This window comes from Gasterosteus aculeatus, chromosome 18 (assembly GCF_964276395.1).
Source record: "Gasterosteus aculeatus chromosome 18, fGasAcu3.hap1.1, whole genome shotgun sequence".
NCBI classification, from domain to species: Eukaryota; Metazoa; Chordata; class Actinopteri; order Perciformes; family Gasterosteidae; genus Gasterosteus; species Gasterosteus aculeatus.
Genome location: NC_135706.1, coordinates 2,485,342 through 2,503,184, shown reverse-complemented (window position 1 = coordinate 2,503,184; position 17,843 = coordinate 2,485,342). Strand labels below are relative to the sequence as shown.

Here is a 17,843-nt window from a genome sequence, read left to right as displayed (position 1 = left end):
GATGTGTGTGTGTGTGTGTGTGTGTGTGTGTGTGTGTGTGTGTGTGTGAGAACCTACAGTGGGCTACAAATCAGGACATGAATGGGACGTGTACACTTCTGTGAATACCACATTTTTTCAATTAAATACTATTTCACTATTCTGAAATAATGATTAATTGGAAACTATCATACGAGTTGTACAATCTGCGTGTGCCTTCAGTAAAAATAAAGATAAACACCAAATTCCAAATACTTGATCCAAAGAAAGTGCTTTAATCTTTGCAGCACTGCTTCCAACAAACAGTCAACAAACATCATAGCGTCGAACTCCTGCAAGTGGTTTATGTTCAACACAAATACAATCCCAAGGGCAAAAGCTGCTGATAAACCATTTTCCAATGGACACTGTGGGTCGGTGTGCAGGTGTTTGTGGAACGCTGCGTCACTCGGCTCCGAGCTACTGAAACATGTTGATATCTCACGTTCGTTGCTGTTCCAATGTGGGACGAGGCCGCTGCATTTACACACACTGCCTCCAGACAGAAATGCGGAGACCTAAGACACTGCACGGTGATGCTGACAGCTTCTTTCTTTTTTTTTTATTAGGTCAGAGTGCATATTTCTAAAGAGTGCAATTCCAGACCTTAATCATCGGCTACATTATCTTCATTGAAAACAAATGCATCACAGAGATTATTGCTGAAGACAACCAGTATCGGAATGACTCAGTCAACGATAACAGTGCAGTTAAGTCCTGCCAGACTGTTGTGCTAAGACGCAAAACAACTCAGCAAAAGCACCCTTCAACTCGAGTTGAGGGCAAATCACTTTGAAGAACCCTCGCAGGAATGATCCCATTGCCAGACAGCTGGCGGCTTTGTGACTGGCCGCCGTTCAGATCGATCGAGTGCGAGAACACAAGAACATGGCAGGACGTGCGGGCCTTGTTCGGGGGTGGTCTCGCACCGAGAAGACAAAAAACCAAACCCGACACTCGACACTGAAAGCAGGTTCGTACGGAATGCCATTCCCGAAGGTAGAAAAACAAACAACATCTGAAGCAAAGCCACACAAATATCAGCGACTACGTCATCTGTGCACGCAGGACGCCCGTCAGTAGTGCCGGCGCTGAAGTTACGACATGGAGACACTCAGTTAAAACACATGTTGAGCTGCCTTTCAGATAGAAATACGAGAAGACATTTTGAATAAATAAAAGGTGTCTGTAAATCAGATGCAGTGTTTCCCCAAGGGGGGAGAGGGGGGCGCCCCCCCCCCCCCCCGATAGGATGGTAAAGGAATGGAACATCGTCATACATACAGATCCAAGTTACGGGGTGTCGTGCTCATAGACACCGATTCACATGAAAGCAACAAGAACAGGTCACCCATGCAGCGCATTAGCTTATGGAAATGTTAAAGACACTGTGCTCACGTTTGAGTGCAAGTAAATAAGCCAGAAAAATATCTGTAGGAAATGAGCAATAGGAATATTCCGTAGTGTTCTGTTGGGAACATCTGCTTTGCATCGTAAGAGAAAAGGGTAGAAAACACGTCTATGCGTATAGACCCTTTGGTCAGGGAAACCACCCACGATTCTCTGCTCCATTCAAGTAAAAGTAATTAGAAAAAGGCCATCACGCACATATGCAAATGTTAGTTCTGTGAAATAATGTATCTGCATTGAAGGTTTGGGATGATAAATAATATTTACATTTTTTCTCTTCCTGTTTTAATCACTACTCTGATCCAATTTATTATTTGCTTTACTCCGTTCTTCTAAGTGCACGAGAGGGAACTCGTGGCAAAAAAGGTCTCCTCTACTCTATTCTGGGTGGAACTACAAAGAAACTATCACCCTATTCAAGTTGTTGTTGTTATTGCACGGATAAAGACACACGTTTTATATGCATACAGGAACAGGGCTTGATGTGATCAAAATGAATTGGGACAAAGTGAAGGGACGTTGTGAAGGAGGGGGGGTGGAACCAGCCGCAGTGAGCAGTGGTGGTGTGAAGGCTTCAGAAAAAAGGGCGGCCCGGTGAAGATGTTCTGGTGACCGGAGACGTAAGGACATATGGTGAGGAGGAAAATGAAGAACATCAGGCAAGAAAAGGTGGGGTGGGTGGGTGGTGGTGGTGGTGGTGGATGTTGCTCAGTCTTGAAGCAGGCTCTCCTTGGCCATCCACCCAAGCGAGGGGAGGGGCTGTTCCCGTCTGGAGTATTTGAGCTGCAGCAGGTCACCCACTTCGTCTGTGGCCTTCAAAGCCTGGAAAAGAACAGCATGAACGCTATGAGGCTCGGTCCAAAAACTCAAGTCAACGTGGGCAAAGGGGAACAGAAAGCTGCCTGCCTGGTCAACGGGGGAACAGAGACGCAACCACGAGAGCTTGGATCGGCGTTGCAACACTGCGGGGCACCTGGAAACAATTTACCTTTTTTTCTGGATCCACGCTTTGAGAAACAGCGAGTGCTGGCCGAAAAAGAAAAAGCGGCTCCTCAAAGTGCTCAACAAAGGCAGGCGGATGCCCTTTAAATGGACTATTACACACGGCGTTGACATGCTCCTCAGCAAGATGGATGAAGTGTCTCTGGAGAGACACAGCGGCACAAATAAAAGTCTCCGTTTTGGAGCCATGTTGGAATATCTGGAGGCAGCCCAGCCTCCCAAGTTCTTTATAATGAAGGACACATTGGGTGGCTAAATTATTCAACAGGCACACTGATCATGCCGTGACTGTGTGGACACACACAGACAGTTTTGTGGCCGTTTTGTGTTGGAAGCTCCGATGGTCCAGGAATGTAGGTTTTTACCCATCTTCCCCAAAGAGACTCGGCCACCATCTTTACTAATGCATGTCGGAGATGGAAGTGGAGCCATTTCTCCGGTTTGTGCTGATGTGCTAATGAGCATTTTCAAATCATTCTGCATGGTTGATGATTATTTGGAGTAAAAACTCTAAAACTGTCTAGAAACGGCAAGATAAGTAAGAGAAAACCTAAGAAAAATAAAGGTTCCAGGTGATTCATATGTCAGACCCGTGCAGCGATTACAAACCGTAAACCCATGAATTTGCTGAAGTGGCTTTTTCCGTCATTCTTTTTAAACTGCAGTCTATCGCTTTTAAAACGACAGATATGTGGATGTTTCCATGTAGGACATATTCTTCCGTGTTATGTTTGGGACAGGGATCGGATGACTTACTGTGTCCAGCATCTCTCTGGTGTGGGCAGCGGACACGCAGAAACGTGCCCTGGACTCGATGATGGGTGTTGCTGGGAAGCCGACCACCACGGTGCCAATGTTTCTCTTCAACATCTCCCGGCCAAACGCCCTTCAAAGCAACGGCAACGTTAGCCACAGCAAAATGGAACTGATCCCCACATCCTTTATGGCGCTTCCTCTAACTGCGCGAACCCGATACAAAAAACACACACACTCGGGTTCCATTTGGAAAAGGGACGGCAGTGAGAGGAGTCATTCAAACTGGAGCAGGGGCCGTAGTCCCTTAAAGGGACGGGGGTGGTAGTTGGTGCCAGACAAGAGTACGTCACAAATTGCTCATCTGCCGGGATTTTCACGCACAACCGTCTCCGGGGTTTACGGAGGATGGGCCCCAAAAAGAGAAAACTGTGTGGACGAAAATGCCGTGTTGATGTGAGAGGTCAGAGGTCAGAGGAGAATGGGCAAGACTGGTGGAGATGATAGAAAGGCCACAGAAGGTCAAATAACCACTTGTTCCAACCAGGGAGCGCAGAATACCGTCTGTGAACGCACAACGCGTGGAACCTCGAAGAAGACTACAGCAGCCGGTGGCACTCACAACAACTCACACAGGCTCACTGCAACGGACAACAGAAGATCGTTGCCTGGTCGGACGAGTCTTGGGTCACAATTTGACTTCAATCACATCAGTGTTCACTTTGGCAGCTATTTTTGATTTAGTCTTAAGTCTTTAGACGAAAAATGCATATTAGTTTTAGTCACATTTAGTCATTTTTAGTCTAGTTTTCGTCGACGAAAACTAAAATGTAATTAGTTTTAGTCACATTAAATAGCCATATTAAACTCCTTTTCTTCCCTTCTCAGGCCCATGGGACCCCCTGTGTTGTGTCTACAGCTGCATAATAGTCTAGCTTGCAGTACTTGGTTGTCCATTAGATGTCCCTCCTAGGACAGGCCTATAGATGTCCCTCCTAGGACAAGTCTATAGATGTCCCTCCTAGGACAGGCCTATAGATGTCCCTCCTAGGACAGGCCTATAGATGTCCCTCCTAGGACAGGTCTATAGATGTCCCTCCTAGGACAGGCCTATAGATGTCCCTCCTAGGACAGGCCTATAGCTGTCCCTCATAGGACAGGTCTATAGATGTCCCTCCTAGGACAAGTCTATAGATGTCCCTCCTAGGACAGGCCTATAGATGTCCCTCCTAGGACAGGCCTATAGATGTCCCTCCTAGGACAGGTCTATAGAAGGTCGGCAAACGTTTTGACTCGCGGCCACAATGGGTTGTAAAATGTGACGGAGGCCAAGAACAAATGGTTGAAGTGTTTGTGTGAGCTGATATAAATGACATGTGAAAGATTATTACATGAAAGGATTTGGATTTTAACAAATAGCAAAGCATTTATTTGCAAGGCCATTTAACAAATTGGCAAAGGTGTAACAACTTCATGAGGACCAGGGACCTAAACGCTACACTTTGTTGTCTTTGTCTGTTTACTTGCAATGCTTTTGACACTTTATGCTCCTTTATTGTTTCCACTGTCCCAACAAAAGAGACCTTAACGTCCTACAATCGCTGCAAGACATTATTTTCTTGGCTTCAGAACCTACAATGAGTTTATTACGTTAGACGTGTTTGTGACGGAGCGTCTCATCCAGCTGAGGAAACGCTGCCTGCCGTCGCCAGAGAACAGAGCAGAAAGGTCCGACGGTCTTTAAACGCGTCTTCATGTTTCTGTGAAGCAGCGCGGCTTCAGCCCGCTAACAGGCAGCTAAACCGAGACAGCCGAGCTAAACTAACGAAGCCTAATCTGGGTTCGTGGATGATGTCATCATGACGCGTTAATAACCGCCGTACTTTGCCGGTCTGCTGTCTGTCGGCTGCGTGCGAATTTAGGGGGGAAAAGTATCGTGACTTCGTCAACCACCAACATGTTCGTCTCGTCTCGTTAACGAAAGTTAAAAAATAAAAACTATGACTAAATCTATTCTAAGATAGTTTTCGTCACGTCTTAATCTCGTCTCAGTCATGGAAAACAAGGTTGTTAATGACCATTTTTCGTCATAGTTTTAGAGGACGAATTGAACATTAAAAGCATGGATCCATCCTGCCTGGTATCAACGCTTCAGGCTGCTGCTGTAATGGTGTGGGAGATATTTTCTTAGCACACTTCGGGCCCTTTATTACCAATTGAGTCAGTCAAACATCTTCCTACGGGGCCTTTGGAGTCAAACCCAGGCCCCGTCTACATGGAGATCTCAACGCCGAGGACTCCACACGTCTCACCAAAGACGTTTTACTGTGAACTTTTCTCCTTTTCTCTGACCAGCCGGCCGGTTCACATGTGTGCACGCATGGAAACGTATCATTTAAGAATGTCATACCCGATTTTGGCAGGCATGTAAAGCATCATAGGCACTACAGGCGAGTCGTCGTTGCCGTAGATGACGACGCCCATTTCCCGGAGTTTCCTGCGGAAGTAGGTGGTGTTCTCGGAGAGCCGTCTGATGCGGTCGGCACCTGGGGAGGGGAGATGAACAGAAGCGTATTCACCAAGATGGCCGTACATCAATCAAGCTTATTGCCGTAACAAAAGGTCAGGATCCCTGAGCTTAACTTTGCATGGAAAGTTTCCGGAAATTTACCGGAAGCTTTTCCGCCCCCTTTGAAAGTGCTTCACCCTTTGAAGACAAACGAGATTCTCAGCGGTCAAGGTCAGCGGGCTGAAACCGTCCTCGCGTGTCAGTGTGCTTCACCCTCTGACTCCACCAGATCATCCGCGTCTTAACCAAACAAATAACCACACGCCACCGAGAGCCAGCGGCTAAACACGCGTCCGAGCGGCCCGGCTGTGCTGAGACGCCGCAGCTTCAAAGCCCCCCCCCCCCCCGACACGCAACAAAGCCGGACATTATATTCAACAAAGCTGCACTCGGGCGCCGAGTGATCAGACACCTTGAGGATTTATAACGCGCAGAGCGTTATGAAATACGAAACAAATGCTTTTGTCCCATCGAAACTTTGATTGATGTGAGCTTCAAACAAACAAACGTCCATTCTGATGCAGCTACTTGGATGCGGAGACAAACTGTTAACAGGCAGCTCGACTGTCACTTTGACTCACTGTCTAAATCTTCAAAGGGCTGCATTTCAAACAGTGACGGGCCTGCAACCAATCAGCCGGTTGGTCCAACAGGGAAGTTGTCGGGCTGCGTTGTCAGGTCGGCGAGTTCCCCTCTCCCGAATGGTTTGGGGAAAGAGCCGCCGACATCGTGGAACAATTATACTTGAAATAAAAGAATGCAATGATTGAATGACAGTGTAACCTGATCTTCATCAACCAGGCCTCTTAAAAGAGTAAAAGGACGACCAAAGATGTGCACAGATCTCTGGCGGGAGCAGCATACGGCTCCGTGCACAGCGTGGAGGCAAATAAGCACACACACATATCTGAAGGCCATAAAAGGCAGAGGGCAGAGTCAACATACCACCCTGGATGGGACATTTTACTCATTACTCATGTGATTCAGACCAACCAATGAGCCAACAACCTGCGGCATTTACATAACGTACATATTACATCTGGCTTTCAGTGTTTCCCTGAGTTTACAGCTCATGGGGGAGGGGGGGGGGGCAGATATTGACATTTTTTGACGTCCTAAATACGGTGTCCGCTGCTGAAAGCGTCCTCACGCACGCACAGCTTCAAGGTGAACAAGCACACTCCGTACGAAAGAGTCAAAGTACAAAAGCTGATATGACGCAGTAGGAACTCCACTCCAGCGGGATTTGGATTTAGTCTGAAACTGAGCCGATAGCGACATCGTGTGGTCTCCGACGGAGTTGCGCTGCTGAAACGTCAAATCAGACACAACAGTCGTCCAGAAATCCCATGACTTCAAAATTGCTGCAACTGCAAAGAAGGAAAAGCACGGACAAGCATTTTTTTTTTTTAAAAGATAAAAGGTTTCTACCTGCTCAGTGTCTTTCCCACTTAGGGGCTTCAGCGTATTCCGTGCACGTGAGGTAGAGTGTGATCATTGTCTTTACTTTCTTTCAGTAATTCATGCTTGCACAAAATGTAAATCAGATAAAGGACCCCGCAGTAAACACTAAATAGATGACACTAGTGGAACTGTGGCAGACGAGCACTTGGCATAGTTTTATGCAGCTTGGAAGCGTCCAGTCGACGGACACAGAGGCAACGAGGAGAAGCCTGCAGGAATGCGGAGACGGCCTCTGAGGTCTGGGGGGCTCTGCTTTTACAGCAGGTGTTCGGAGCGGTGACGGTAAAACCGACCCAGAGCCAGCGGCACATCTTCTTAAACACTTTGTCCCACCCTAAAGCTTTTATGTAGTCACAGTAGTCAAAGTAAAGGACGACCTCCATCTCCCCTTTTTCCTTGGACCGGATCCCGATTAAGCTGCTTTTGGTCCTTTCTCATTACACGGCACAGAGATGCATCATTGTCTGGCACCTACCCAGCGTGGTCCCGTCCTCTCCCATGATGATGGTCATGGAGGTGATGATCTGCTGGGCCACAGGAGGCGACATGGAGGTAGCGTACAGGGCGCTGTGAGAGTGGCACCGCAGGAAGTTGATCAGGTCCTGAACCACAAATTAGAATGAGATCACTTTTGTTTAACATTGACGATGGGGAATACATTTAACTCGCCCACACAGGAAGCTCAAGATGCAGGAGGAAAATAGTAAAGAGAGACAGCTTCTCCTCCGTAACATCAATGATGGATAAAATCACTATCAATACAATTCTGCCAGATTTCTTTTCAAATATTACAATTTTTTTGGACTATATCCTGTAAAATATTATCTTTCCATCCTGGACAGACAACAGGTGTTTTTACTACTGCACAGAACCACTGACTGTCATTACGCTTATCATTGAACACATAAGCAGCTGTAGAACAGACATATTGAGGGTTATGGAAACAATAGTTCCATTTGGGCCTCTAGGTCATGATGGCTGTATACAAAGTATTTGTATTTGTATGAGTATTATTCACTTGGTTAATCACTCAAGCTGCATTGTCTGAAGTTCCAATGAAATCTGACCGTGACATAATTCATTTTCAGTAGAAGAGGAAGCTACATTTCCCATTGCTGGTTAACAGTAATCGGGACCTTGAATGTTGTAAAACGGCCCTGACCCTTGACCTCAGAGCCTTAGTTCTACCGGTGCTCCAGATCACCAACCTTTTTGCCTGCAATGTATCCTCCAGCAGCACCGAAGCTCTTGGTAAACGTTCCCATCATGATGTCGACGTCTTTGGGATCCAGGCCGAAGTAGTCCACCACTCCTCTGCCGTTAGGCCCCAGGGCCCCAATGCTGTGGGCCTCATCCAGGTACAGATACGCCTTGTAGCGCTTCTTCAGAGCGACGATCTCTGGCAGGCGCACGATGGACCCCTCCATGCTTCAGGACACCACAATAAGTCAACAACAGTATTAACAAACAGCGCCTTTGAATGTGATGAGCAAGTGCTCACAAATAAGTGGACAAGTTCAACCCGAGTCACGCTAAAGGAAAGCTTAGAGGTGAGCTGCTGTTGGTGTCCCGTCATCGGCAGTGAGGCGCAGGGTAAACACTGTACCTGTAGATGCCCTCCACCACGATGAGAATCTTCTTCCAGGGCCGGTGGGTCCTCGGCTGCCCGTGAGCGATGGCGTCTCTCAGCAGCTTTTCCAGGCTCTGCATGTCTACGACACAAAAAAGGAAAAACGAGGCCGGTTGTCTAAGGAGATCAGTTATTACCGTCAAGTAATTTGAGAGCTTTTCTTAATTAATGGATGAGTGTCAATATTTGATCAGCCCTTCGAAGCATTGAGAGCGTTTTCTGAGCTGGATAACAGCGAGTCTGTAACTCTGTGTGCATTCGTCCGGACACACGGCGGAAAACATACATTTTAAAATCACGCCACAAAGGCAACGTGGAACTGAAGGAACCAAAGGGAGGGAACATAACGAACCTACGCCGACACGTTGAGCTACACCCATGTTAAATGTATTTGCTCTGCTGTCGGCCGAATCCTGTCTGTGTGTGTGTGTGTGTGTGTCCACTTTAATCCGGTGCTGCGTGGAACCGCAGACCCTGAATCCCCCTCCTATCCAACTGCTATTAGAAGGCACCCACTGTTGTGTTTGAAGACCCGAATGGTTGAGCCGGACAAGCGGGCCCCCAGCACCAGGGAGGCGTGATTCAGCTCGTCGCTGAGGATGAGACAACCCTGAGGACAAGAAGAGAAGACGTTCTTCTCAGCTGATGATCTCAGTGAATACAATGAAGGACAGCAGCAACACGGCGTCAGGCAGGTCAGTCAGACGTTATTCAGTTAGAGATCAAGTCTAGAAATTGACTAGGGAAGAGTAAGGACATGTGCTGGGGACAAAGGAAGTGAAGGAAATGCCAAACCTTCCCCGTGAGAGCAGGAATGTTCATGGAGTTGGTTGCGAAGCCCATGCCGAAGATCATCGACGACTCAAGACCCAGAAACCTGGCCACCAACTGCTCCAGCTTCTCTTGGATGTCCAGGTTCCCTGGAGACAACATCTCAGTCTCACTACGGCTTCGCTCCAGCACAGCGTTGCATTAAGAGTTTTAATTTGCGTCATCACGCTGAGGCTCTTTACTTCATTCAAACACTCTTTGCATCTACACGCTTCACGTGGAGGACATGTTGATTTAAAAAAACGGTTTGCAGGTACTTTGCTTCACTGTGTTGCTAATCCTACAAAGCCATTCACGCCCGCTGCTGAGGTGTCTTGGATTTTAGGATAAAAGAACCCGTAGACCGCGGCAGATCATGAAATCTTCTAAAATGACGGATCTTCTGGATTTTCTGTTCATCCTCACCCATTTCACAGCGAGAGCTTGCAACCCCGACGCCGTACTTTTCTGTGGCCTCAACGGCAGCATCGGCACAAGCTCCGGTATTGTCAGCGAAGCCCAGGTAATTGTACGAGCCCATGTTGATGACGTCCTTCACCACTCTGCCTGTGTGCCTGAGACAGACAGACAATTGGTACCCGACACCAGCTAAATAGAAATAATTATTATGTGGACTGGTTACCTGATCACTGCTAATCAGTTAGAATTCTGTATTGTCTCACAGAGTAATATGTTAGGATAGTTCCTTTTATCCTGTTCATACAAATGAGATAAAAAGGAAAGTAATACACATTTTTTGCAGTTTGTGCCTTTGACGCATCATAAAAGTCAAGAGGTTTTGGTAAAACAGAAACATAGGATGTTCAGAATTTCCTTGAGGTAACAACAGGAAATGATTAATAAAATAATATTCAGCCGATTACAGGCCACGCATTTCCATGTTTGGCAGTACCGACAGCGGACCGTATCGCGCTAATGTTGCTAGCGGAGGGCGGCTCTGTGTGGTGCTTCTGCTCGGTATCATGTGACGGGTAGTAAAGCTTCCGACAGAAACCAGAGCTTACGTCACGCTTATTATCAGAAACACGAGGTCAGTGACTTCAAGTCCTGTTGCGCAAAAGGATCAGCAGCACGGGGACACACCTCTGGGAGTAATGACGCATCATAGAGACATAGAGACAAGACACCTCTAACCGCACACACAACGCAGCAACTTACTCAAAGGTCCAGTTGTAGTCACGAGAAACTCTCTCCACCAGGTTCATCTTGGCACCGGGGACGCTACATATGGGCCGGTTCCAGTTATCCCGAATTCTCATATACAAGTTCCTGGTGTAGAAGTTCTCAAAGTCCTGATAGAGGGGGACAAAGTCCTGCGTGGGGGACAAGGGAACAGTGTGGGAGACTCCTTAATGGCGTGTCTGCGGTTCTGTGGCAACAGCTAACGATTGCTGTTGAACCGCATTTAATGGGTGTGACATGGGCGTGAGGGGGGGGGGGGGGGACGTGCGGCACAGTTCTGTTTATTACGACTAATTATAATTATGCCAGCAATGTTTTGGGGGTTTTTTTTACAATAAAGGAAGCCTGCGTGTGAAAAAAGTGATTTACCTTCTGCTCCTCTTTCTCCCGAGCCACGTGGCACGTCTGGATGCTCCAGTGGCGGAGGAAGTCCCGGAGGTAGCCAAAGACGGTGAGGATGCCGTAGCCCATGTAGGTGAGCACAGCCACCAGCAGAGGAGTCTCCTCGAAGGATTCTGCAAAGGGCTTCTTGTACAGGCTGGAGGTGTGCGGCGCATTTTGGTTCTGGGTGATAAAAAAAAAGAAAGTTAATTATAAAAATGAAATTAAAATACAAACCACAGATTTAGGAGTGATACTGTTAACAGACTATGTTGAACAGTGGTTTCTCCCTGGTAATGGTCTGTTTACACCCAATGAAGTGATAGAAAGCACATAAACTGGGCTCACACGAGACAGCAGCACGTTCAAATAGTTTGTTTCTTAGAAAGGATGGAAACAGAACGAAGGCTACAATAAGTACACGAATGCACGGAGACTGAGTTGTTTAATCGTAATATTGACCCAGGATTATGGGACAATATAACAATGTGATATAACACTTATAAAAGAACCACCTCAAGCTGGACTGTGAACTTGGACGGCTACTAAAGCACCATTAAATAAAAGAGGGCGGTCGCACATTTACAGGCTGGGATTTGCAGCTCAGCGACCATAACTCATGTGACCAGTCATGCTTCTCCGAGAAATACCTCTGAGCCAGGAGACGGGGGAGCGCTGCACTGTGTGCAGGTGTTAGTGTGTGTGTTTGAAGCTCAAACACGTCCTTTTCTCTACAGGCACAACATTTCTATGAAAGAGAAACCATGAGTTATGAACCGTGAACGGGAAACGCATTCCTGTCCAGGCACATCGTTCAAACAGACGGATTCCAACCACAGCGGCTAAATTCAGCTTGACTGACGTCATGTTTGTCTGGTCTTTTATACCTGTGGACAAACAGGGACTGAAAAGAAGGAGACGTCTGCCGTTCGTTTACAGGCCCAAAAGAGCTTCTAACCAACGGCCTCCCTGGAGAAATGAACATATTTTTGTCAAATATGGATATATATGGAGTCCTTAGTGAACAACTGAAAAGGCATTTGCATTTATCACAACGTCATAACAATCCTGCGTCTAACCAATTCCCCACTTTGTCAATATGGGGATTTTGGCCAGCTGGATAAGGAAAGATCTATTTCCTAGCGACAGGTTTCGGACCCGGGACGACCTTTCTTAACCTCCTGTGAACAAGAATTTACATTAAAGTGAGAAATGGCCCTGGATGCTGTACTTCAAATGACCCGACACACACCAGCACACACGTTCTCGGCGTTGATAGCGATCCCAAGCATTACTAATCCTGAAGTGCTTCAACGGTGTTCATAATCATTCGGGCTGGTCCACACAAAATAAACAGCATTGCCATCGTGTAAAACCATGGATTCTTTTTTAGCCTCCTCGCTAGGAATCCTCAACTTGAATATGTTCAGTCCCTTCTTGATTAAAGTGAGAAGATCACTGGTGGCCTGAAGGGCAGCTCTGGCTCAAAGTCTGGCCAGATAGATTATCATCTAGCAAAATCATCAGGGCCTTTTCGAGTGATTCAACCTCGTGTTGACGTCAGCGGGCCCTGCAGCGTCACAAGTCGGAAATGGCACCTTTTTAGATTTCCCCTCTAAGCTAAACGACAGGGAATAAAACAAATGCGTACCACGTGAGAGTGTGTGTGTGTGTGTGTGTGTGTGTCTCGTAACCTCCACTAATACACACAAACTGTGCTTGCATTCCACCGTGGGAGGGGCCGCACCCTTCACGACCCCCCCCCCCCCCCCACACACACACACACACACACACCTCCTCCCAACAGGAGAAAGACGGATCTCTGGTAACAACACCACAGGGCACTGGTCTTATTCAAACTGGGACCAGTGTAAACAGAGACGGGGTGTAAGGTTACAAGAGAGTCGCCGCTGCGAGCCTGTGACGACACCACCGGCGTTAAACGAGCTTTAATACACACAAGTCAGCACATTTGTGACGCGCTTTGTTGATGTTATTAGTTGTTGTTTTTTAGATGACGGGAAATAAACGAGGACGTGTTACGGAATTCCGCTGGGCTTGAAATGTGTCGCATTTTTTTGCGGGGGACACGCCGCTAGGATGGGACCTTGATGCTAAGCTAAAGCTGGTTAGCGGAGTTACATTAGTTAATGTAAACAGTTATTAACTTGAGAGGCGAGGCTGCCGTCGTGTGAACGCAGATCACGGCGCTATTCTCGTTAACACGACACAAGTGACTCCAAAACGGGTGATATAAAGCCGCTATACACCAGTACTCGACGAGTCCACATCCTTCCGACACCCACGGACGTGTTTGTGGACGGTCCCCCCCCCCCGTGGAGCGTTCGGCGGTTGGGCCTCACCTTCTCCCCGGGGCGACGATACTTCTGTGGCTGCTGAAACAGGCAGTGGTTCTTCACGAAGCCATTTTTGCGCGATTTTCTACCGTTCGAGTTTCGGTGACAAGCTTCTCCGTTCAGCAGCTTGTTCGCGGAGCTTTCCGTCATCTTTGTCAAGCGTTTGCGACGGAGAAATCCTAGATATGAAGTTTCCCAACTTGTGTACCGTTGACAGTGAAGTCATGTATGAGCTCGAGAAGCGGGCGGGTGTCCACGCCCACTATTCATCGGGACCGGAAGAGCAGGCCATGAAGCCACGCCCCCCGAGTCGTTTCATTGGCCGATGCTGTCTCCCAAAGATCGTCTACGTTACAACAATGCAAAGCTGTAAACAAGGCAACAGATAACATTGATTACATTACGATCGACACGATCGTAATGTAATCTAGTGGTAAATTCTCAATTAGCGGACATGTAAGCTTGCGTGTAGCAAAACAGCCACAGCTAAGTATTTCTTAAACTCAATATGTTTCTATTTGCCTTTGCCTCTTTATGGCAGTCCACATTTCACAGTTTAAAATATTAGCCATCATCTTTTGCTTTAATGGCAGAAAGTGAGAGCTTATTTTAACAGTTTAACAATTTATTGCATCATTTGATATTAACGGTATTAATAACACGCACAAATCAGAGGTATTTCTGGTGAGAGGCCAACATTTTCTTTAGGTTGAGTGTCACGTTAATATCAAACCGTGTGAGAGCTCTTTTCTAAACCAGCCTCCTAGGTGGCGGTGTTGGGCCACAGAGGTTGAACCCTGCTGGGAGCTACAATCGGGGGTGATGCCGGTGCCGAGGGTTACAGTTGCGTATTCAATGGCTGTGGTGTGCATATGATGGTTTCATCCATCCATGATGAAGACATTGATGAGAGCATCTGATAGTATTTGATAAAATTGCACTTCTTTCTTGTTCTTCTGGGTTTATATCCTTATGGTTAAAATGCACTTATTGTAAGTCGCTTTGGATAAGAGTGTCAGCAAAATGACATGTAATGTAATCATTTAATTCTGTAATCGACCGTCAAGCCTTTGTTTCCTTCTCAAGGTTGTGTAAAGCATTAGTCCATGCAGCTCTTGCCAATGTGCACAAAGGCAGTTAAACTACAATCCATTCCCGAGCTGATGGAGGTGATACGGCTGCAGCTTAATAGGATCAGAGGCAGGGTTAAAAGGAAAGAGGCAATACAGACAATGCATGCAGCTCAAACAATGATTTGAAGTCACTAACGAGGCTATAAAAGTCACAGTGACTTTAAATTAAGCAATTCATTTGATTGGTGCAATCATTTCAACCTGCGAGTAAAGATGTTTTTGTGGTTCTCAACCGTGACCCAAGGCTGGACTAACAACTGGGCAAAGAGGCCACTGACCCAAAGAGCTGCACTTAGTTTTATAAGGAACATTTAAAAATTAGAAGAAGCTCAGTGTAAGCACAACATAAATTGCACAATTTCCAGGCTATCTTGAACCAATGTTTGATCTAACAGTTGAAGTGAAATTCTAATTCTGCTACAAAACCACTGATAGAGTTTGTATGTCAAACAGGGGCAGCAACAATTGCCTCCATCCAGCACACAAAATAAAAGCATTCATTTACATTCAATCTTTTTTTTTTCAAGCAAACCCAGGAGCTTGAGGCCTCAATCTCAAACACCACAAATACAATCAACAGCCTTGTATTCTCTTGATGGATACAAAATGATTCGTACTAACAATTTCAGGTCCACTTCGATGTTTATTTGTGCAGGTTATGTAGAGAATATTTTTCCCAATGCGTCCTTGTATCTTAATCCGCACATGACCTGGATGACGGAAGGCTTGCATTTATACTGACACTGTAACTACTCACATATACATGATACTGTATGCAATTATCAATAAGTCTCATGATCTGTAATACCGTTTTTTTCCTGCCTAAATATCAGCAATGTATGAATCTGGTTCTCTAGGTCAGAGGTCACCCCCAAACTGATGGCGAGATGGAGCAGGGACCCCGTATTCTACAGAGTTTGGTCCGCCATGTTTTATTTTTGAGCTTCGCGCTCTTTAGACGTGAGCATGAACGCGATCTGATTGGCTGGTGCCTTCGATGTCGTATCAGCATGAAAGGAGCTGTGAGTGAACCGGTGCCCAGCTTGACAGAGCTCCATGTGGGTATATGAGTGTGTGTCTTGAAGATATCGTCTTCTCCATCAATCCGTTCGCCACAATATGTTGGAATTACGTTAATGTGTATTTAAAGACACTAAATACATCATCAACATGTCTACCGCCACGGTTCCATTCCAACCACAGTTCACCGAGCCTCTTTCCTCAGATCAAGACATTGGCCAATTTGTCGATCGATTCCTGCCATAGCAAATCCCGGAGCGCTCCCAGATGCACTCCCACCACGGGTTGGGGGGGGGCCCTGCCGCAATGACTGGTACGACCATTAGAGATGGTTACGCCTGTCTACCTCACCCCGATGTGATACATGATCCATGGCGGGAGCCTCGGATGTGAGGACAGAATCTGCTCTGAGGGCTGACAGGACAGACGGAGGGGGCCGGCAGACCCTTCCCCAGGGAGCAGACGACTCCAGACGGCAGCTATGATGATGATTGAATTCGCCCGTGTTGAGATGACATGGAGTGAAATTAGCGTTTATTTATCTCCTGCGGAATGTGTCATATGGACTCTACTTTTAGCTCTGCTATTGTCTCTACCTGACTCCTACGCTGCCGTATTCTCCTACGTGTTTACATGCAGGTTTATTAAGTTTTTAACGTACCGCTTTACTGCCGCCGAGGGGAGGGAGGGAAGAAATATCACAAAACAAACCAAGCTGTACTCGTCAAGTCAGCAACAAGGCAACGTTGTTCATTATTTCTGACCTTGTGGAGCAAAGATAAGGAGTTATCCGTCGTGGCCTCTGTGACCTGAGGGCTCCATTGTAGCCTCACACAATATACTCGCCGTTTACATCCAACAGCACACAAAAGCAATGCCGAGGAAACCAATTTCCTCTTACCTTCACAAAATGAATCTCATTCATCTTCCTCGGTGCACCTTCATTAAGGCAGGCGAGAGCTGAGAGGAGAGACATTATTAAGCTGTCCTCAGCCCCGCGTCTGTGCTGTACAGATAGGAACCCAGCAGGATTTAAACAATTGAATTCTTGGTTGACTTGTATTTTTTTTTTTTTTTTTTCCAACACAAGGACTTTCCCCTCACAAGTCTGTTACGCTAAGCATTCACATGTCAGAGGAATTTCTTCACACCGACTCATAGTAAACCCCCGGCTGTCCTTAAGCTCGTCCATCTGTCCTCATTCATTGATGCAGAGGCGCGGAGCTCGTCCCCCCGTCACATCGTTACTAGAAAGGAGACACCACGGCAAGCATTTAAGTGAACAAATATTTGTATGCACGTTACACCAATTCTTAAATCCTTACATTGGCTCCCAGTATGTCAGAGAATTCATTTCAAAATCCTACTGCTCACATATAAATCACTGCATGGTTTAGGGCCAAAGTATATCACTGATATGCTTCCACTACATAAGCCTTCAAGATCACTAAGATCTTCTGACAGCAATCTGTTAGTGATTCCCAGAGTAAATACAAATCATGGGAAAGCATCATTTAGTTACTACGCAACAAACAGCTGGAATAAACTTCCTGAAGATTTAAGACTTGCCCCAACTCTGACACGTTTAAAACAAGACTGAAAACCTTCATGTTCAGCTTCGCCTTCTGCTAAGTTTTACCTACATTGCACTTTTAACCTCCGCCTTTAATTAAACAATTTAAATAATAATTTAAATAATTTTATTTGCTGTTTTTAATTGTCTTTTAATTCCTGCATTTTATTTTCACTTTATTGTATGAAATGTTATGATGTGAAGCACTTTGAGTCTGCCTTGTGTATGAAAAGCGCTTGCCTTGCCTATGCTTAAACAGAGGACTGCCTGTCCAAGCACAAGCAAAGCAGTGGGAGGAGCTGTGGGTAGTTATGGAAAAACAGATCAGTGTCGGGCCTCTCGTGTCACCTTGCTTTTGTAGTTTTTCCTCAATGCATTTGAACGGCGTTCACGTGCGATTGCAGCGAATTTTGAGGAAACATCTTCGCACTGGTTCAAGCATAGTACGAGGTTACTTAATTATGATACTAATGTCCTATCAAAGTAAAGGACTTGTATGATAAGTCTTTAATCACTGGTA

The 17,843-nt window shown here is 46.3% G+C and overlaps 1 protein-coding gene across 1 annotated transcript; it reads right to left on the bottom strand.

The window, feature by feature from the left end:
* Positions 1-231: 231 nt before the first annotated feature.
* sptlc2b (serine palmitoyltransferase, long chain base subunit 2b) lies at positions 232-13,904 on the bottom strand. The gene is made up of 12 exons (XM_040160801.2): positions 13,604-13,904; positions 11,229-11,423; positions 10,836-10,990; positions 10,083-10,231; positions 9,642-9,766; positions 9,363-9,456; positions 8,823-8,928; positions 8,425-8,644; positions 7,692-7,818; positions 5,594-5,729; positions 3,187-3,316; positions 232-2,250 (listed from the first exon to the last, which is right to left on the bottom strand). Exons 1-12 carry the CDS (start codon positions 13,745-13,747, stop codon positions 2,137-2,139), a joined length of 1,695 nt encoding a protein of 564 aa, XP_040016735.1. The 5' UTR covers positions 13,748-13,904; the 3' UTR covers positions 232-2,136.
* Positions 13,905-17,843: the final 3,939 nt, after the last annotated feature.

Bases quoted from the DNA above. Each gene is read 5' to 3' on its own strand.
- sptlc2b (XM_040160801.2), bottom strand. From the start codon at position 13,747: ATGACGGAAAGCTCCGCGAACAAGCTGCTGAACGGAGAAGCTTGTCAC. The intron at 7,819-8,424 runs GTTGGTGATCTG...TTTGTGGTTCAG, and splicing joins GATACATTGCAGGCAAAAAG to GACCTGATCAACTTCCTGCG. The intron at 5,730-7,691 runs GTAGGTGCCAGA...TCCCCTCCCCAG, and splicing joins AGAGGACGGGACCACGCTGG to GTGCCGACCGCATCAGACGG.